The 21,885-nt window shown below is 41.2% G+C and overlaps 1 protein-coding gene across 1 annotated transcript in view; it reads right to left on the bottom strand.

The window, feature by feature from the left end:
• The window catches only part of LOC146866381 (alcohol dehydrogenase 1-like), a 286,340-nt gene that overhangs the window by 2,905 nt on the left and 261,550 nt on the right, over positions 1–21,885 (bottom strand). The window contains exon 8 of the mRNA XM_085636258.1: positions 7,224–7,359. Within this exon, the coding sequence (XP_085492384.1) occupies positions 7,224–7,359 (136 nt within the window). The remainder of the gene's footprint in view (positions 1–7,223; positions 7,360–21,885) is intronic.

Genomic DNA, 21,885 nt, shown 5'->3' with positions numbered 1-21,885 from the left:
ACAAATATGACCAAATAAAGCCAATAGCCGTAGGGACAAAGATACAACGATTAAAAGTATGACATTGGTGGTTAATTTACTTCTGACAAAATGGGGTCATGTTTTTGGTGCATTATTAGGTTTGGTATGGTCAAGGAATTATTCTATTGACAAAGGACATGATTTTATTGAATCCATTTAGGAGAATTCCAGGATGCCCGAAATAGTAGGATTGGACATAACTTGTGTAATTCCATGTAGCGGAATTAAGTAGAATTACCTAAGCAATCCTCAAGATAATGCAGAATTACGCAAAAAGAGGAATTCTGTATTAAGCGCTATTTTCCTATTGCAAAAATGCCCCCTAGCAACCAAAATGGAAGTGAGGATGCATTTTACACTAAGAAATGCATTTTGTGCTAAGAAAATGGAGTTGGAGGCACTACAAGAATCAATGCACCCTCCCACTGCATGAGATGTGCTCTTCACTTGAGTGACTCCCTGCTAAGATCATCGGGACCAGTGCACTCTGGAACTTGTGAGGAGCGGGAGGCATGACAAAAGTTGCTGCACTCTTCTGCTGCATGGGATGTGCTCTTACTTGGCTGACTTCCTGCCTGGGCTACCAGGACCAATGTGCTGTGGGACTTAGGAGGAGCGGAAGTCGATGTAAAAATCAAATTGCTCTCCTGTGCCCAGAGCGCTCTCAGGACAAAGGCCAGGCCAAGGTCGTGCCCACCTGCACCCATAGAGTGTTCGAACATGGTCATGCCTGGCCACCCCTCTGTAATCTGCCACTGTCACTGAGGCTGATAATGAAATGAAATGAAATGAAAGGCATTTATAGAGTGTGCGCATACTCCAAAGAGTGTCCCCGCACTGAAGATAGGGAGTCTTGCCAGTAAAAACTGATCATCTTATTCAGTTTGCTGGAAAAGCTAGGTTTTTAGATTCTTCCTGAAACATGAAGCTCTGAGGTGGCACGGAGATCCATAGGGAGTTTATTCCAGGCCTTTGAACCAAGAAAGGAAAAAAAATCTTCCACCCATTCTGGCCCAGCTAGTTTTAGGAATACTGGCTAAGCGGCTGTGTGTTGATTGTAAAACCCTGGGTGGGGCATATGCATATATCTTCCTTCCCAGGTATACAGATGCCTTCTCACAAACGGCTTTATGGGCCAGGACCAGTGTATAAAAAGAATACTCTTTTTAATGGGGAACCATTGAAGCGGTCTCAATTGTGTGGTCATATGAGTTCGTCAAGCAAGATGAAGAATTAATCTGGCTGCCGTAGTCTGGTCCACCTGCAAATATCTTAGAAGATTTTCTGGAAGGCCTAGATAGATAGCATTTCCATAGCCAAGCCTGGAAGTGATCAGGAACTGAACCACACATTTTATGATTTCAACAGAAAGGAAACATATTTTTTTTCCAAACAGTGAAGTAGCCCAAAACAAGAATCCACCAGTGCCTGGATTTGGGGTTGGAATGATAGGCGACTGTCAATTTTGATTTCCAGGTTTTTAACTGAGCTCTGTTACGTACCTGGTGGGGGGGTATGTCTTGAGGCCACCAAGTCCTCAAAACCTCTGATGAGGAGCCACGAAAAACACAATCTCTATTTTTTGGGGGTTGCATTTTAATTGGTGAAAGGATAGACAGTTGAACACATTGGAGAGACAGAACTTAATATCCCCTCTATCATCCGCATATGATATTAATTTCACCCCCAGAGCCTCAGTGAAGACAGCAAGAGGAGTAAGGTAGGCATTGGTAACTGGAGATGATCGAGGACAGACCAAGATAGGTAAGCATAAAGCTGCAGGTACCACAAACTCACCAACCAGTAGAAGCACTATAGATAGATTTTGTTTGTGCAGGCTGCTGGGGTGTTAAACTAAGAGAGCAAATTAGTACAAAGGCATCTTTCAAATAGTAGGCTTATCCAGAGTTGGAACAAATTACTTTGTGAGGTAGTTATTGTGGATTGGATTCCCTCCAAAAACATTTGAAGGGGACACAATTCCAATTAATTTAAAAAATCTTTACATAGTTTATACCTTTCTTTCCTGTTTCTGCATTCTTTAAGGTGGAACTGACCAGATTTTGGTATTTCCTCTTAGATATTATTCTAAACCTGGTTTTTCTCACTCTTATGTACCATAGAACTTCGAGGGACACTCAGCCCTTATGACTGTAAGAACTACCCCACTTCAAAACCGCTTCTTACCTTTTCAAGATGAAGGGGACATTGATTGACAAATCCTAAGAAGAGGAACACAATCGCAGTATCTGTCACCAACCCCCAAGACAGCCCATTTTACCTCTGGTGGCATAATCTTCCCAAGTCCGGGTCTCATAAGGATTGTGAGCTGGAATATTGTGGGATATGCTGCAGAGTGAAGTACCGACTATCCTCCATAGAGTCATTTGACAATATTTTGTTACAGGATACATAGGAGATATAGGAGATTCAGCATATTGGATATTGCTGTCATCCCATCGCAGCTCAACCATCTAGTTCAGGGAGAACTGAAGGAGGTTTATCAAACTGGCTGAAACTATCGCTAAATTTTAAGGTTAGCCCTGTAAATATAGATCATAATGTGATTCAGACACTAGTTGATAAATGTTGTAACAATTTTAACTTATGTATATGTATTTTTTATAATTATTTTGAGACATTCAATGGGTCCTAGATCCAGGAAAAAGGAGGAAGTAAGGAGGTGCTGGGCCCAATATAAATATACTCCTTCATTGAGAAAAAATAAGATTACAGCTAACAACAATCTCACAGCTATAAGGGAAACCAAGAAATGGAAGGAACCCAAAACCTTCTATTTTACATTTTACAGTTAACTGCATCGGGAGTAATAAAAGAAACACACTGTCACTTAGCTCTCATATCACTGCAGACCACTGGATCTCTCATTTTTAAAGTGTGTATTGCCTCAGCAGCAGTTTAGTTACTCATACGAGCCAGGCTGTTGTTGGAGGGAGTTCCTAGTGCCAGTCTACAGATATATCTGGAAGACCTGATTACAGCTCTCTAGGATTCCCCCTCAAATATACTCTTGGGATGAACGGAGTTACACTTGAACTATTCAAGTATAATTATCATATCTGGGCTCCCCTGCTTTCCAATATTTCCAATTGAGCGAATTATGCCTGCCTGTCACCCTCTTGGTCCCCCCTTTATAGCACAGATTTTTGGGGATGGGAACTGTTCAGATCCCCATTGTTATCAGACAATCTCCCTTTTTGACTACAAAGCCTAAATATTTGGGAGACTGATTTTCACAGGATTCGATCAATAACATTTTGAGATTTTGTCACTATGGGTTCAATGACCAACTTGGTATGATGAAGCATGCCTGAATCTCCAACTTATCATCGGAAAATATGGAATGTCTGACAGAATACCAATGGACAGAAAATCGATCTACAAAAATATCGACACAAAAATATTGATGTCAAAAATATCGAAGTCTTATCTACATAATGGTAAGTACAAAAATATTGGTAAAAAAATATCATTGTCAAAACATCGATGTTAAAAATATAGTTTTTTTAATGATTTAATAGTAATGTAAAATTAAGTAAATAATACCTATAATTAAAAGAAACATAGTAAAAAATATTAAAACATGTTTAAAAATAATATATATAATGTTAAAATAAATTAAACATTTACGTATAAATTAATAGATATACTTACTCCACATTGTGTAACAGTAGGGAAAGCGTTGGCTGGCGTAGGGGTAAAATTTACTATTCCCACTCCAGAGAGTGCAACATTAGAGAAAGCGTTGGATAGCGTAGGGGTAAAAATTACTATTCCCACTCCAGAGAGTGCAACAGTACGGAAAGCATTGGATAGTGTAGAGGTAAAAATTACTATTCCCACTCCAGGGAGTGCAACAGTAGGGAAAGCGTAGGGGTAAAACTTAATATTCCCACTCCAGGAAGTGCAACAGTAGATAAAGCGTTGGATAGCGTAGAGGTTAAACTTACTATTCCCACTCCAGTGGGTGCAACAGTAGGGAAAGTGTTGGATAGCGTAGGGGTTATAATTACTATTCCCACTCCAGTGAGTGCAACAGTAGGGAAAGTGTTGGATAGCGTAGGGGTAAAAATTACTATTCCCACTCCAGTGAGTGCAACAGTAGGGAAAGTGTTGGACTGTGTAGGGATAAAAATGACAATTCCCACTCCAGGGAGTGCAACAGTAGGGAAAGTTTTGGATAGCGTAGTGGTTATAATTACTATTCCCACTCCAGTGAGTGCAACTGTAGGGAAAGTGTTGGATAGCGTAGGGGTAAAAATTACTATTTCAACTCCAGTGAGTGTAACAGTGTGGAAAATGTAGGATAGCGTAGGGGTTACATTAACATACTTATTAATTAAATAATTTTTGTAAAATAAATAACATTAATAAATATTTAACAGAAATATTAATAATAAATACCAATAAAAGTAAATTAATATTTACTTAAATAACATTAAATTACTTCCCACCCTATTCCCCCATAAACACACAACCCGCTACACATAAAAAATAACACAATTAATGTAAATATCAATTAAACAATTAATAAAAATTAATTACCAATTAAAAATAAATAACAATAAATTAATTAACAATAACAATAAAAAATAAGAATAAATTAGTTATAATTAATATATTTATAAATTAATCAATTATGAAAAATCAATTACCAATTAATAATTAATTAACAATAAATGAATAATGAATAACAATAAATAAAAACAGATTAATTAATTAATTATAATTAAATTACTTCCCACCCTAATCCCTATAAACTCACAACCTGCTACACATAAACATTAACATAATTAATTTAATTATCAATTAATCAATTCATAAAAAATATGTACCAATTAATAAAATAATTAACAATAAATTAAATAAAAAAAATAATACATCAATTATAATTAATTTAATGATAAATTACTCAATTTGTAAAAATATTTACCAATTAATAATTAATTACCAATAAATTAATAATCAATTACAATAAATAAAAACATGTTAATTAATTAATTAGAATTTAATTACTTCCCACCCTATTCCCCTATAAACCCACAACCCGCTGTGATAAAAAAAGCAAAAGTTACTTTAAAAAAATTACTAATTTCATGCATGTAAAATACATACTAAAATACATAACACTAATATAAATATCAATATTAATAACAACTATATTTTTGCTGACGATATTGCTTACTGCGATACTACTTACTTCGATATAAAAAAAACAATATTACTTACCTTAAGGTCAATATTCTGGTCACTGATATTCTTGACATCGATATTCTGTCCCTAAGACATTAAAAGCTCGATATTGGTGTAGGTCAATCTAAAAAAATTGATAGCTTGACTGCGCACCAAAAAGATGCAGTTGCTATGCACTGCCCACTGTGCCTAGCCTTCATAGACCTGCCTAGCCCATTTGATCACGTTAGCAAGTAAAAGCTTTGGCCATTGGTACTTGACAAAGGGCTGGACTCTACCTTGGTTAATGTCTTGTTCTTTTTTCATCAGAACTTAACTGCCAGCGTTAGATTTTCAGTGGATGGTGAGTGTACTGAGCCAAGTGGCCTACAAGGAGGAGTCCGACAGGATTGAATTTTAGCACCAATCTTATTTATCCTCTACATTAATGACTTGAGTCATCACCTGATTCTGTGTGGTGAGGGTGTACCACAGATCAGAAAATGGTAGGCATCAGCATTAGTTTACGCTGATGATCCAGTGTCACAATTATTACTGGGATTTGCCAATTTCAAGACTGCCTCAAATATGGAAATCAACTGGACGTAGTGGTGCAAACATGTAAAGTAAAAAAGCCTCTGTGAAAGAAAATACTGTGATCAACCTAACTAAATCAATGTGAAAAAAAACAATAAAAAAATAAAGCAAGATATTTTTTTTTGGCAAACAAACAATATCCAACTATGGAAAAAACTAAAAAGTAGGCTCACACAATATAGATAGTAATTCTTACCCAATCACATTGGGTGCCACTGCGCCTACCCTATGCTGCAAACAGTAGCCTCCTGGGCAAATCAAGGGTCCAGGTACCACCCAGGCAAACAAACATAACCGGGGCTACTGATGCCCCAAAAGGAAGGAGACAGCCTCAATCACTGGGATAAATGCAGATGGCAATAGCCGTCATTCGTGCACCATGCAACCCATGTCTCAGTATCTTCCTCTCATTCTTAAAGTCCCTTACATCCTCAGCCAATGAGAGGCGAAGGAGGTGGAAACCTAGAAATGGGGACAGGCTTGTATCAGAGCTAAGGGGGAAACATTTTCTCACCTGGAGTCCTTTTAATACTGATTTTGGAAATAAATCCCTACCTCACACCTACCTCACACACACACACACACACACACACATACATACACACTCAAGACCCTGCACTATTTTTGTGAGTTTAGAGCAAATTATTAGTCTATGAAGATCCTCCTCTTCCTTGGCTCTTCTAATGAGTTTTCATCTAAGGAACGAGAAATGAAAGCAGGAATCGATGTTTAGTAATCCACGAGAATTATATTTGCGGATACATTCCCACATTTTTCCTAATTAAGTAACCTTCTCCCATGCACAATTCACAAGACTGTACAGTGTAATGCGTGCATGAGAAACCCCATGTGCATGGTGTTCATGCACATCTCTCAATCTTTATTTGGCTGTAAACCTAGGTTAATAACCACAGCAGGATTAGCTCAAAACTTCAAAGTGCCAAAGCAGATGGTGGCACCTCTGCAAGTGTGGGTCACCTTAGTTCAAGTTTACAGATCTATTAAAAGATCTGTTCTAACTCATATACTGTCTCATATTTACTGGCTTCATAGCTACAACCTTGGACTCAACAGTGCGGTAGTCAGAATAATGTACCCTCAAAAGTATAGTAAAAAAATCAATACATTTCCGATGAACTTTTTGCCACATTAAAAGCGCTAAACCAAAAACTGACTTATAATCATATCTTTAAATTACTCTTGAAGACGTATACTGTTCTAAATAATATCTAGATCACAATGGATTTCACCGCTGGAAGCTGTCAGTACCATTAGAAGCACTTTGCAGTATTAAGAAAAAGTGGATTTTGTTTTATAGAGTGAATCTGTCTGCATAATTGCACCAAGAATTCCTTTCCTCTCAGTCTAGAGACTGCTCACTTGCCAGTACATTCTCTTTAAAAATAACTTACCAATTTCCACTGCGCAACAGTTCCACTCCTTCATTGATCTTCTCAAATGGTAAAGTGTGAGTCACCAGCTCATCCAGCTTAAACTTCTTTGCCATGTAATCAGCCACCAACTGTGGGCCGCTGTCTTTCCGGAAGCCTGAAACATCGAGAAACATTGACAATAATAAACAATTTGCAAAGCAGTATGATTCAAAGCCATACTCTACATCGCTATATCAATCAAGACCACCCCAATGCTACTCCAGTTTAGGAGAGAGTTGAAAAAAAACCCCTTTAACAAACAATATATCAGAATGCATTTACCATCCACAACCCACCATCTACTTTTCTTACTGGCTGACCTTATGCTCTTCTTTTACAGTGTACATACCTCTACGACCTTTTACCTAGGTTCCTGCTATAGAAATAAGGTATACAAACAAATATATATATATAGCAACCTCAGAGTCAAACTACCTAGACGAGAGGCAAACAACCTTTGGGAGTGGCATCGCCCCTTTCACCGTACTGGAGGAATACTGTTTTTACAGCAAAGCCAGGGGCCAAGGTGGAAACCACCAAAAGAAAAAGGAGAAAGCAATGCCAGAGGAAAAGCCAGAGAGGTGGAGGAGGCAAAGGAAACTGAGAAACCACATGGGAAGGGAGTCCGGTTCAGCAAGAGGAACAAATAATGGGTGAGCCTACTTTCACTGTTAACAATCTTTTCTCCCATGACCTCACTCCAGATGAACAGTCTCTCTTGGAGCTAGGTCTCTATTTCTTCCCCACTAACAAACATGACTACCCCCGCACCTGCATTGATGTTTTCTTATTTGCTAGGAAACTGAAACTTCTTAAAATGCATACTCTCAAACGCTCAAGGGCTGTGCGAGATATGGTAATAACTAACAGTGATCCTGCTTTATTTAATGCACCAGTAATCTCCTCTCCATTGGGGACATTGGAGGCCTGGCCTCTCGGAGGGAACTGGAACTGGGGAACAGGGATTGAACATCAGAGCAAGAACTCTTGGAGGTGCTGGACCTGGAAACTGGCAGAAGTAGCCGTAGCAATTCCAAACCCAAATCCAGGTTCAACCCCAACACCCCACATGATAATATTGATTCCTTCCAGGTGGTACGGGACATGCTCAAACTTAAAACTGGGAATAACAATGGGGCAATTACTAGCATAACTAAAGGCCAAAAAGAGGCACTTGAATCCCTGAAGCAAGTCACCAATGTTGTCATCAAGCCTTCTGACAAAGGCGGGAATGTGGTGTTATGGGATGTCAAAAAGTATATGGCCGAAGCCATAAGACAGCTTGATTTCTCTGGGAACTACATGAAAACTACGGCAGGCCAATATCTTTCCACTATTGACTGTTTCCACCACATGTTGTTCAAATGGCACACCCTTGGACTCGTGAGCAATGATGAATTACTGTTTTTACTGTTACAAAAACCTGTTTCTTCATGCTTCTACATGTTATCAAAAGTGCATAAAAATCCTACTAATCCACCAGGCCGGCTGATTATTTCTGCCAATGACAGCCTCCTCGAGAACACCTCAATCTTTTTAGATCATTTTTTATTTCCCTATGTGAGTAGCCTGCCCTCATACTGCCGTGACAGTGTGGCTTTTATATCCAAGGTCACGGTCACCCCATGCCAATCAATTTACATCATGGCCACTGTGGATGTGGTGTCTTTATACACCTGTATCAACCATGACCTAGGCATCACAGCTTCCAAACACTATTTTAGGGACAGACCAATAGCCACATATGATCACACCAATATGCTGCTTGAGATGTTCCATTTCTGTCTAGAAAATAACTATTTCTTACATGAACACAAGTGGTACAGGCAACTGTCCGGGACTGCCATGGGCAGTTGCTTTGCGCTGAGTTAGGCCTGTATCTTTATGGGGTTGTGGGAGTGTGAATTTGTCTGGGCGAATAACTTTGCTGAATACACCAAGTATCTGGTCCTTTGGACCAGATACATTGTTGGCATTTCTCTAATTTGGGATGGTCCTCCGAATGCCCTTGATAAATTCCTTCTGGCAATCTCCAACAATGAGTTAAACTTGAGGTTTACGAGCACCACCAGCAAGAATAGATCAGACTTCTTTGATGTCAGTGTAGAGGTACTGAATGATACTATACAGACAAGCCTACACAGGAAATCAGTACAAAAGGGGGTGGTGATGGACGGAGCATCAGAACCAATCAAACACTCACACCCAGTCAAGAGATCTGGGTTTAATCCATCACCGTTCTTTAGCCCACTCTGCCACCCCAGTTCAGATATGGCCATATGCAAATCAGTCTGACCCTGTGCCTCATGGGAACAGTCCAGCCCGAACTGCCAAGCCATGTCTTCCCTGGACCGTAAACAAGCTTCCTAGGACCGGTTTCTGGCATTTCAGCCATCTTCAGCCAGGCTTGCTTGAATCCAGTGGCAAAGTGAGCAAGGGACTCAACGTCTGAGCATACCCTGCCAACTTATGGCGAACAAAGCGGTACAAAAGGGGGTGGTGATGGACGGAGCATCAGAACCAATCAAACACTCACACCCAGTCAAGAGATCTGGGTTTAATCCATCGCCGTTCTTTAGCCAACTCTGCCACCCCAGTTCAGACATGGCCATATGCAAATCAGTCTGACCCTGTGCCTCATGGGAACAGTTCAGCCCGAACTGCCAAGCCATGTCTTCCCTGGACCATAAACAAGCTTCCTAGGACCGGTTTCTGGCATTTCAGCCATCTTCAGCCAGGCTTGCTTGAATCCAGTGGCAAAGTGAGCAAGGGACTCAACGTCTGAGCATACCCTGCCAACTTATGGCGAACAAAGCGGTACAAAAGGGGGTGGTGATGGACAGAGTATAAGAACCAATCAAACACGCCAGTAGATAGTTATAGTTAGGACCGTGTTTCCATGGGAAATCTGAAAATTCTATTTTGTATAACTTTGGCGCCGGTTGACGGATCCTCGCGAAATTTTCAAAACTAATGGGGCGCTCCGCTCAGCTCCTTCCCTGGAAGTCTCGGGGTGATGCGTCAAGCAGGGGCTGAGAAAAAAGGGGGTTCCCAAAACGCGTTTTCCCCATGCATTTTCCCATAGGACCTTTAGTCGAAGGTACAGCCCGAACGGCAGAACAGAATTACTTGAAATTTGGCAAAGAGGTAGTCCTCAGGTCAGGGATGTGCCTTTTGCATATATGGTGTCAATCTGTTCAGTAGTTCCTGAGAAAATTGCAGTTAAAAGTACTTAAATATCTATATGCGCGCACCGTGCGTGCACCGTGCGCAAGCGTAATTCTGATTGGTGGTTACATGTCAGTCAACATTCGAATCGGTCGAAATCAGGAAGTGTTGTCCGCCATTTTGTGTGTGACAGTGAAAAAGAAAGGTGGAGAACGTGAAAAGGGGGCAGGGTACAGATTTTTAAAAATCGCGGGGTGCGCGCACGGTGCGCGCACGTTGTGCGCACGGCGGAAAAAAAATCATAAAAAAATAGAATTAAAAATCCAAAAATCCAATGTAAGTGTTTATTTTATTTTAGTTATTTATTTTTCACATTTATAGAGCGCACTGTTACCCAGAGGTGTCCTGGCGCTAGTTGAGAGAGTGTGTATAAGCAGGGGGTTACTGTGTGAAAAGCCAGGTCTTTAAAGCTTTCCTAAAAGACAAGAGGTCCGGTAGTTGTCTGAGGTTTAGTGGTAACGCATTCCATGCCTTTGCTGCCCCTAGAGAGAAGCTCCTGCCTCCCCAGCGGGCTTTCCTAACTCTGGGGATGACTACCAGACCCTGCTCAGCTGATCTCAGAAGTCTTGTTGGTCTATGCCACTGAAAGAGTTGGGAAATACAGTGGGGCCCAGGCCATGCAAGGCCTTGAAAGTTACGCAAAGTGATTTAAAAATAATTCTCTTGTGAACTGGTAGCCAGTGTAGCTTAGCCAGGTCCCGAGATACAGAGGCGAATTTAGGTGTGCCTGTGATTAGTCGGGCTGCAGCATTCTGCAGAATCTGGAGTTTGTTGAGGAGCCCCTGTTGGGCGTTCAGCAGAAGGCTGTTACAATAGTCCAGCCGGGACATCACCAGCCCTGTGACCACGGTCTTCTTATGCTCATCTGCAAGAAACGGCAAGACTTTCCGAATGGTTTTTAGGACAAAGTGAGTTGCTGAGGAGAGTGCATTAATTTGGGGCTTAAAGGACAAAGAGTTGTCCATAAGTACACCCAGGTTTTTGACCTTTGGGACCGGAGCTGGAGGAGTGCCCATTTCCTCGGGCCACCAACGTGGGGACCAGAAATTATCGCTGGACCCGAACAGCAAGACTTCGGTTTTAGTAGAATTTAATTTGAGGCAGTTATCAGCCATCCGCTTACTGACTTCCCGCATACAGCCTCTGAATCTATCAGGTGTGCTGTCATTTTCCCCTGGTAGCAGAGATACCACTATCTGATGACTGGTGCCAAGGTGGAGACGTATATATTAAAAAGGGTGCGACTCAAGGAGGATCCCTGAGGGACTCCGCAGGGAAGCATAAAAGGGTCTGATTCGTAGTCCCCTAGTGCCACCTTCTGAGTCCTATCCGACAAGAAGGCGAGCAGGAGTTTTAGCGCATTGCCCTGAATCCCAGTGGCCCTGAGCCGGTCCCCAAGTATCTTATGGTGGACCGTATCAAAGGCCGCGGACAGGTCCAACAGGATCAGGGCAGCTCTGCCTCCTGCATCCATCACTGTTCTCACATCTTCTGTTGCTTTAATCAGGGCAGATTCGGTACTATGCCCTGCCCTGCCCTGAATCCATGTTGGGAGCAGTCCAGGCCCTGGCCTGCCCCTAGAAAAACGCTTAGCTGAGTGTTTAGGATACCCTCCAGGATTTTCGTCAGAAGGGGTAGCCTAGCTATTGGCCGAAAGTTGTTCAGGTCAGTCACCGCTAAATTCGGCTTCTTCAACAGGGGTAAGATGGAGGCTTGTTTCCAACGTAAGGGAAATTCCCCATTTTCCAACATGACATTGAACAGTGGGGTGAGCCCTGCGGCCACAGCCGAAGAGGCCAGTTTGGCCACGCTGGCTGGGCACGGGTCATTGGGGGAGCCTGAGTTTGTCCGTAGAAGTCTGCTCTCCACCTCTTCCTCCCTAATGGTGGTGAAGTTGAGAAGCTTCGGAAGGTTAATGTCTGCCTCAGGGTTAAATTCAGGAGCGGCGGTTTTGACACGCATGTCTAGAGGACGGAAGGTAATTTCTACCTTTTCTAGGAAGAAATTTGCCAGCTCTTGGCATAGTTTGCGGCTAGGGGGTATCTCCACTGGTTTGACGGCCGCCAGGGAAGATACTGTGCGAAATAATTCCATAGCCGAATTACTGGCCTCCTTGATACGTTTCGTGTAGAACTCATGTTTTGCCTCTTGGATCGCAAATTTATACCTTTTTATCTCTAGATAGAGAATCTTTCTGTCCTCCTCTTTATAGTTTTTCCGCCAGATTCTTTCCTGCTTTTTACAAAGCAGTTTATGGTCCCTGATACGTTCAGAGAACCACGGCGCAGAGGGGCTGGATCGAGTGGAGTGAAACGTTTTTGGAGGGGCAAGATTGAGGCATGCTGCCTCCAGCCAGTTGGTGTATGAAGTGGCTGCATCTTCCACGTTAGCCATAAGGGGCCGCATGGAGGTTTTGAGCAGGTTCTCTAGGGCCTCTCCATCTATATTTTTCTACCTCCTGATCGTTCTAGGCGGGTTCATGACCTAACTAGGTCTAGAAGGCGGAGCCAGGCTGATTTCAAAATGCACTACCGCATGGTCAGACCAGGAGACCGGAAGAATTGCCGTGATTTCAAGGTTGGGAAGATTGGAGAAAATCCCATCTAGAGTGTGCCCAGCCCTGTGGGTTGGGCCGATAACCCTTTGGTTGAGCTCAACCCCACGCATCTGATCTAAGAGATTCCGCGTGTCGGGATCTAACTCACATTCCAGATGAAAGTTAAAATCTCCCAGTGCAGTAAATGTTTTTGCGCAAAGTGCTTCTTCTAGCAAGCAACTGAGTGCAGGGAGGAACGGGGCTTTGGGTCCGGGGGGCCTGTAAATTAGGCCACCCTTGAGAGATTGATGGTTAGAAAGGGTCAGGTTATAGATAAGGGCTTCAAAATGGTCGGTGGTACCCGACTGGAATGAAACTCTGATGGAATTATGGTAGATAATAGCGAGACCTCCCCCCCTTTTATTTCCTCTGTTTTGGACAAAGCAGTCGTACTCAGGGGGGGTAGCTTTGACGATATCCGGACCTGAGGCTGCATCTGTCCAGGATTCTGTTACGAATGCTATCTGTGATTTGGTTTCAACTATGAGGTCCGCTAGCTCTATACTGTGTCTCACCAGGACTCTAGCGTTAAGTAACAGGCATTTAACTGCAGTGTGTTCTTTCCTTAACCAAGGCACCGATGAGACCGAACAGTACTTACTAGTTTGCCAATAAAACTTGGGGAGAGCTTGATTGCAATTGATGCAGCGCTGTGGGGGGGGCAGCCCATCCTCACACATTTCTAAAATCACGCATCCCGAGCTCCTGCCTTTGTATCGAAGAGCCAGGAGGGTGTCACGGCAGTAGACAAAGTGACTTGACGTTTTCCCTGACCCCGGACCAAAGGTTCCGGCACTAGGCACGGAACCGGCGCAGACGGGCTTGCCTTTGGCGAGCCTTCAGCGCGCCGCCGGCGCGCCCGCTGCGCTCGTCCGCTGCGCTTCCTGGGGAAGGTAGCCATTTTATACCAATCGTGGAGTGAGGGGCGGAGCACTAGTCTGCTCGCCCACCTCCTCTGTCACGAGGGCGGAACAACGGGCCACTCGTCACGGGTTTGATCCCCGATTGTGCAAAAGAGTGAGTTATTTAATTGTGAGGGGATGTATGTAGAGTATTTTCATTTTAATCAGACTAATGTATTTCTTCTGCTAAAGTGTAGGGAGTACTTTTTTTCTCTACAATCTTATTGACAGTGTGTGTGCATGTAGAAACCATTCTGTGATAAGCATTTGTGTTTTTCATGTGTTTGCAGACAGATAACTGAGCTGTTTTTATATTTTGGTAGAATTAGAAACCAGTCATTGTTTATGAATTTGTGAAATGAGTTATGTTATGTTTCTATACTAAAATGTAGTACTTCTTCTAGATGAAGAAATGTGTTTTGGTATAGTGCAATGGATAGTGTTGTTTGTCTAGAATCACACAGTGAGTATATGTGCATTTGGGAACCACTGTGAGAGAAGCATTTGGTAACATTGTGTATTTGCTGACAGATAAATGTTTTAAAACCTGTCATGTTGTCAAGTTTTAGTAGCATTAGAAGCCAGTCTTTGCTTATGCATTGATAAAATAAGTCATGCTTTGACATTAATGTGCTGTACTTTAATATGTAGATTGTGTGTAGTCTCCTTACCCCTTGCACAGTAGTGAATGAATTTTGGTAAGCTGCTAGGGATTGTGTTGCTTGTCTAGAATCACACTGTGAGTCTGTGTGCATTTGGGAACCACTGTGAGAGAAGTATGTGGTAATATTGTGTATTTGCTGACAGATAATTGTTTTAAAACCTGTCATGTTGTCAAGTTTTAGTAGAATTAGAAGCCAGTTTTTGCTTATGCTTTTATTAAATGAGTCAGGCTTTGACACAAAAGTGCAGTCCTGAAATATGTAGATTGTGTGCAGTTCCCTTATCAGTTCCACAGTAGTGAATGATTTTTGGTAAACTTCTAGGTATAGTGGTTGTTGTCTAGAATCACACTGTGAGTCTGTGTGCATTTGGGAACCACTGTGAGAGAAGCATTTGGTAACATTGTGTATTTTTTAGCAGATAACTCTTTTAAAACCTGTCATGTTGTCAAGTTTTAGTAGCATTAGAAGCCAGTCTTTGCTTATGCGTTGATTAAATGAGTCATGCTTTGACACTAATGTGCTGTACTTAAGTATGTAGATTGTGAGCAGTACCATTACCTCTTCTAGACTAGTGAATGCGTTTTGGTAAACTGCTAGGGATAGTGTTGCTTGTCTAAAATCACACTGTGAGTCTGTGTACATTTGGGTAAGGATTGTGAGAGAAGCATTTGGTAACATAGTGTATTTGATGACAGATAACTGTTTGAAAATCGGTCATGTTGTCAAGTTTTAGTAGCTTTAGAAGCTATTCTTTGCTTATGCATTGATAAAATGAGTCAGGGTTTGACACTAAAGTGCAGTATCATGTACTATTCTCTTCACTGTGCCAGAACTGAAAATTTAAAAGTTTTACCTAGGCACTAACCTAGCAGTAGTCTGATGATTTAGTCAGTATCCAAGTACTCATGTTGTGAACCATACATTACCACATAGATTGTTTCAAATGTCTATGCAGTATGCATGCAGTCTTCTAACATACTATACACTTGTCTTTCACATTTTCAATTCGCTAGTCAGTATCCATACACTTCCAAGAAACACCCTGTAACTCCCTTTGCAGTCCTCTAGTGACCCATTCAGCATCATGTACTAATCCATTCACTGTGCCAAAACCCAAACACTAATAAATTCACCAAGATACTATCTTTGCAGTACTCTAATCATTTACTCAGTGCCTAAGTATTCATGCACTGAGCCAGGCCTTAGCACATGGACTGCTTCAAACCCCTATCCACTATGTATGCATTCTTCTAACCACCTAGACATTTGGCTTTCACACTTTCAATTCCCTAGTCAGTATCCATACAGTCCAGCAAACATCCTGTCACTCCCTTTGCACTCCTCTAGTTCAGCACCATGTACTAATCCATTCCCTGTGCGAAAAGCCTACCACTTATAAATTTACCTAGGCACTCTCCTTGCTGTACTCTAATCATTCAGTCAGTACCCAAGTACTCATGCAGTGAGCCAGGCCTTAGCACATGGACTGCTTTAAATGCCTATCCAGTATGGATGCAGTCCTCTAATCACATACACAGTTGTGTTTTACATCTTCAATTCCCTAGCTAGTATTCATACTCTTCTAGCAAACACCCTGTCACTCACCCAGTGTGTCTCCTTATAGTACTGTAATCATTTAGTCAGTTAGCATGTAGTCTTTTAGTGAGGTAGGCTTTAGGGCATGAACTGCTTCAAAGTAGTATGCACTATGCATGTAGTGTTTTAAAATCGGTCATGTTGTCAAGTTTTAGTAGCTTTAGAAGCTATTCTTTGCTTATGTATTGATAAAATGAGTCAGGGTTTGACACTAAAGTGCAGTACCATGTACTATTCTCTTCACTGTGCCAGAACTGAAAATGTTAACGTTTTACCCAGGCACTAACCTAGCAGTAGTCTGATGATTTCGTCAGTTTCCAAGTACTCATGTTGTGAACCATACATTACCACATAGATTGCTTCAAATGTCTATGCAGTATGCATGCAGTCATCTAACATACTATACACTTGTGTTTCACATTTTCAATTCGCTAGTCAGTATCCATACACTTCCAGGAAACACCCTGTAACTCCCTTTGTAGTCCTCTAGTGACCCATTCAGCACCATGTACTAATCCATTCCCTGTGCGAAAAGCCTACCACTTATAAATTTACCTAGGCACTCTCCTTGCTGTACTCTAATCATTCAGTCAGTACCCAAGTACTCATGCAGTGAGCCAGGCCTTAGCACATGGACTGCTTTAAATGCCTATCCAGTATGGATGCAGTCCTCTAATCACATACACAGTTGTGTTTTACATCTTCAATTCCCTAGTTAGTATTCATACTCTTCTAGCAAACACCCTGTCACTCACCCAGTGTGTCTCCTTATAGTACTGTAATCATTTAGTCAGTTAGCATGTAGTCTTTTAGTGAGGTAGGCTTTAGGGCATGAACTGCTTCAAAGTAGTATGCACTATGCATGTAGTGTTTTAACGATTGTCACACTTGTGGTTCAGGGCTATAGTTTCTTAGTCAGTTTTTATATAAAATGCGTTTGTACAGTAATGGAATAGTATACATTTGAAAGTTATTAATATACATTTATTTGTGATTCTTTTTTACAGATACAGAACAGGAGTGTTTCTCATCTGTTTGCACTCTTCTCGTGCAAGATTGTTTGGATGAAGGGTCCTTAGGTGTTTCATCATACTTGCCGTGGCGCACGAGTATTTTTTGTTAGGATCCCCTCGTAACAGAACTCTTTTGCAAATCTTGCGTGTGACGAAGGTGGCATTGGTCTTTGTTTGCCCCTCGAGAAAAGTAGAAAATTTCCACACCACTGAAGGAAAACGTTGTGGGCGTGGTGCATCCTCCAAAAATTCATCCTTAGATTCGGTGAATATTTTAAAGCGACAATATTTACAGTTTTTGTAAGTTAAACGTATAAAATGTTGTTAGCTGTATGCATTTTATATATCTGTGATTTGTATCTTTTTTTGTGAGAATCGCATGTTGTTTTTTTTAACAAGCTTTGAGATTGTTTTTTTTTTTCCCGCTGTTAAGTGATGAGTACGATTGAAATCACTATTTTTAGTCACATTTAATATATTCTGAGAACAGCAAAAAAGGCAAACAAATTACTTTGTGGAAATTATGTTGTGTTGTAAAAAAAGTATTATTATATGTTATAATTTTTTTTTTCTTTTCTTTTCTTTCACAGATCCAAATTTTAAAATGAGCAATTTTTAAGAATTTATATTTGAATGAAAAACAGCAAAATATGAATACCATTTTTTATTCCTATTACTGTGAAGGTAAGTTTAACTAAGTCTCAATATGCAGAATGAAGAGGCCTGCAAGCAAAAGCAAAAACTCGCCGCCACCTGCCTATGGACATAAAGAACGCGAGCAAGTTAATTGACAAGGAATCCCTAGAGAGCTCAGATGAGTTAGAAGGACCCTCTACGGTACCAGCAGGGCAACTCAGTACACTTGAGAGTTCGGTGCGGGGCGAAACAAGGAAGTTCAGCACTAATTTGGGTGCGTTTCAACCAGCTCAACCACCTGAATCACTGTCTCCCACTCAGTGTGACTCTGATGGTGAAGTTAAAATCGAAACCAAATTGGCTGATGGGTTGAAGGTTGGAAAGCAGTTCCCCCTGTTTGAGAAGAAATCCAGTATGCTCTCTTTAAATAGCTTAGCTTGCGTAGAGGGATTTCAAACTGCGACTTCTTCGGCAGATATCCAGTCCTCAGAAACAGCGTCCAAGTATGAGTCAGAGTCTGCACCAAGTACTATTTTAGTACCTCCTCGGTTTCTTTATCAAGATGAGCATTCATCCCTGCTGATTGCGCAAAAGCAGGATGATCTAACAATGATACCTGAAATAGCATCACAAAATTCTCCTCGAATTGGTTCTCCGACCGCTATGGATCCTAATACTGCCCAATTAATATCAACGAAGCTGTCTTCATCATCAACCATGGACACTCCTTCCATAAGGTCAGCCGACCCCCTCAGCCCTGTTTTAGACATGAATACGGAGACCATAGGTGAAATTCAGATGTCAGTTAAAGACATGTTGAACTTAATTTTGGATGAAGTTCGGGAAATAAAAAGATTCCAAAAAGCTGAATTAGCCTCAATACACCAGCGCCTGGAGAAGATAGAGGACTTAGTCTCAAGTTTTCCACTCCGTCTTCAAGAAGCTGAGATGCGAATCTCTACTTTGGAAGATCAAATGACGGCAGTTAAAAAAGATGTCAAAATAATCGATAGAAGTAGACGCGCTTTGGAAATAAAACTCGATGATTTCGAAAATTTCACCAGAAGATCAAACCTGCGTATTGTAGGAGTTCCTGAGTGGGTAGAGGGTTCCAATACGGTGCATTGGGCGACCTCCTTTTTAAAACAGAAAGTAATACCAGATCATGAGGGGGATTTAACAATAACCAGAGCACATCGGGTGCCTGCCCAGCCTTTTCTCCACTCTACTCTACTCGTACAATTCTGTTAAATTTCTCAGATAGTCGGATAAAGGAAGCTATTTTGACTAAAGCATATCAGTTAAGACAATTTTCTGTCAACGAGACAACTAAATGCCGGATTTTTTCCGATATGTCAGCAACTGCCGCACGCAGGAGGAGGAGTTCGTGAAAATGCTTCACTTGTTTAAAGCTAACGGTGCCCAGGCCATGATTGCTCAACAATCTAAACTAAAAGTTCTGGCACAGGGCAAGCAGTATATGCTGTCAGACCTGGATGAAGCCCAAGACTTACTGAAGGAAATCTCTCAGGGGCATAAGGGTGAAAAGTGATGGCTGAATTAAAAAAAAACAAAATTCTCTTTTGAGGGGGAGGTGGAGTCCAGGACCCGAGGGGTGTAATACCAGGACACCCAAGGCTTAGGGGGTTAGATCTGTGGCCGGTGTGGGGGAGGGAAGTAGGGCCGCAGGTGGGGGGGTGGGAGTCACGTGGGCGGTGGTGGGGGTGTAGGGGTGATGCAGGTGCACATGATGGGGGAGGAGGGCGAATTTTTTTTAAAAATGAAGACTTTAGTGCTATGTTTATTAAATATTTTGCTTCGGATAGATGGCTTTTGGTTTATAAAATATAAAAAGAGAGATATTCGCGGAGAATATGTAATTTATTTTAAATGCTTAGTGGTGAGTGTTTGAAAATTATTTCTTTCAATGTGAATGGCTTAAATAACAAAAAGAAATTGTGGTCCATAGAAATGTGGATCAAATCTGAAAATCCTTCGGTAATATTGTTGCAGGAGACTCATCTCTCATCTTTAAAACTAGATCAATTATCAATGTTTAAAACATGGGCCTCATATCGTAGTTTCTCCTCGTTTTCTGAATCTCAGCGAGGGGTTGCGATATTTATAAATAAGAACATTTATGCTGAGATTGTACACACAGATGAGGATGGCTCAGGGCGTTGGTGCTGGGTCACTTGTAAAGTTAAAAATAGACTGAGACCTATCACGTTTGTTAGCTTCTACGCCCCAGTAGATGATAGTTTTTCAGTCTACGAAGATTTGTTTCAATCCTTATTGATGGTGGTAGGAGACATTATTATTGGAGGGGATTTTAATCTGCTTATGAATTTAAAATTGGATTCAACCACGCAATCAAGGAAGCAATTTAAACCTAAATCGTTGGAAGTCATTCTTAACTATAAAAAAACTTTAGACCTCTGCGACCCATGGCGCACACGATACCCGTTAATAAGAGAATATACATGCTGGTCAGGGAGATTTAAGTCTTCATCCCGGATTTTTTCTCGTTTCTAGACAGCTTAATATTTTGCATCAGAGGTCCATTCATAATGGGTTCTCAGATCACGCAATGTTAGTCATCGGGTTTGCTTTAGCACAAAACTTAAAGACTCCCAAGCGTTGGGTATTTAATAAAACATATTTGAATGACGAAACATGGGTAACATCCTTGAAATCAGAGATTAGTGACTTCGTATCCCGTAATATTGCCACGGCTCCGCTCAATATAATTTGGGATGCCATGAAGGCCTTTGTTCGCGGAATTATTATAGGTAAAGATGCAGCAGTATTTAAAGCAGCCAAATGTAAAAAGAATGCTCTGGAACAAAGAATACATGTTTTAAATGAATCAAGGCAGTTGAATCCCTCCAACAATACTCTACATCAATTAGATGAAGCAAAAAGGGCATTTAGCGCGTATTACTATGCCCAAAGTGAGGAGATTTTTTATAGGCAATCTCAAAAAATATACGAAGAGAGTAATTTCACTGGGAAGTTTCTAGCCTGGCAGGTGAGAGAACAAGCTACGGCTAATTTGATTAGAGGCTTAAAATGCCCAGTGACCCAGATAGACACAGCAGATTTGGTGGGGATAGGAAAGATAATGCTTTCACATTATAATAATATTTACAGTCAGCAACATAATATTGATCAGGAAAAGCTAGCAGATTTCTTAGAAAATTGTGCATTGCCTTATCTCTCTCAAACTGATCAATCAATATTGTTGAGCCCATTTTCTTTGGAAGAAATAGAATTGGTAGTTAAAGATCTCCCAAATGGTAAGGCTTGCGGCCCAGACGGATTGTCTGCTGAATTTTTTAAAATTTTTCTCTGTGCTTTTTCTAATATTTTTTTGCAATTATTGAATTTGATGCTGGAAGGAGACCCGATCCCGGACTCTTTCTGGGATGGAACCGTGGTGAGTTTTTTGAAGAAGGGGAAAGAAGCTAAAGACCCAAACTCGTATCGACCTATTACCTTACTAAATATAGACTATAAAATCGTCACAAAATTATTATCAATGCGTATGAATCGAATATCAACAGAGTTGATCCATTTGGATCAGAATGGCTTTATTCCAGGAAGGCAACTGTTCACAAACACGCATTATTTACTTGAAGCTTTAGATTATTTTGAGACACGAGGGATCCCAGCATTGATTTTGTTATTGGACGCAGAAAAAGCTTTTGATTTGGTGGTACGGGAGACACTTTTTATTATTTTGGAGCACTTTGGTATTCCCGATAAAATCGTACATTTAATTCGGAATCTTTATACTACGGCCAAAGCTAATATTATCATAAATACGGTAATGGTCGGGACAGTTTTAGTTAAGCGTGGCACGAGGCAGGGCTGCCCTTTATCCCCAGTTTTGTTTGCGTTTTTTAATTGAGCCCCTGGCCGCCGCAATAAGGAACTGTGTTAGTATTCTTTCCCCAGTTCCCTCAATGGCGAAGATCAAACTCTATGCGGATGATATTATGT

This window comes from Triturus cristatus, chromosome 2_1 (genome assembly GCF_964204655.1).
Source record: "Triturus cristatus chromosome 2_1, aTriCri1.1, whole genome shotgun sequence".
NCBI classification, from domain to species: domain Eukaryota; kingdom Metazoa; phylum Chordata; class Amphibia; order Caudata; family Salamandridae; genus Triturus; species Triturus cristatus.
This window is presented reverse-complemented; position numbering and strand designations above follow the sequence as displayed.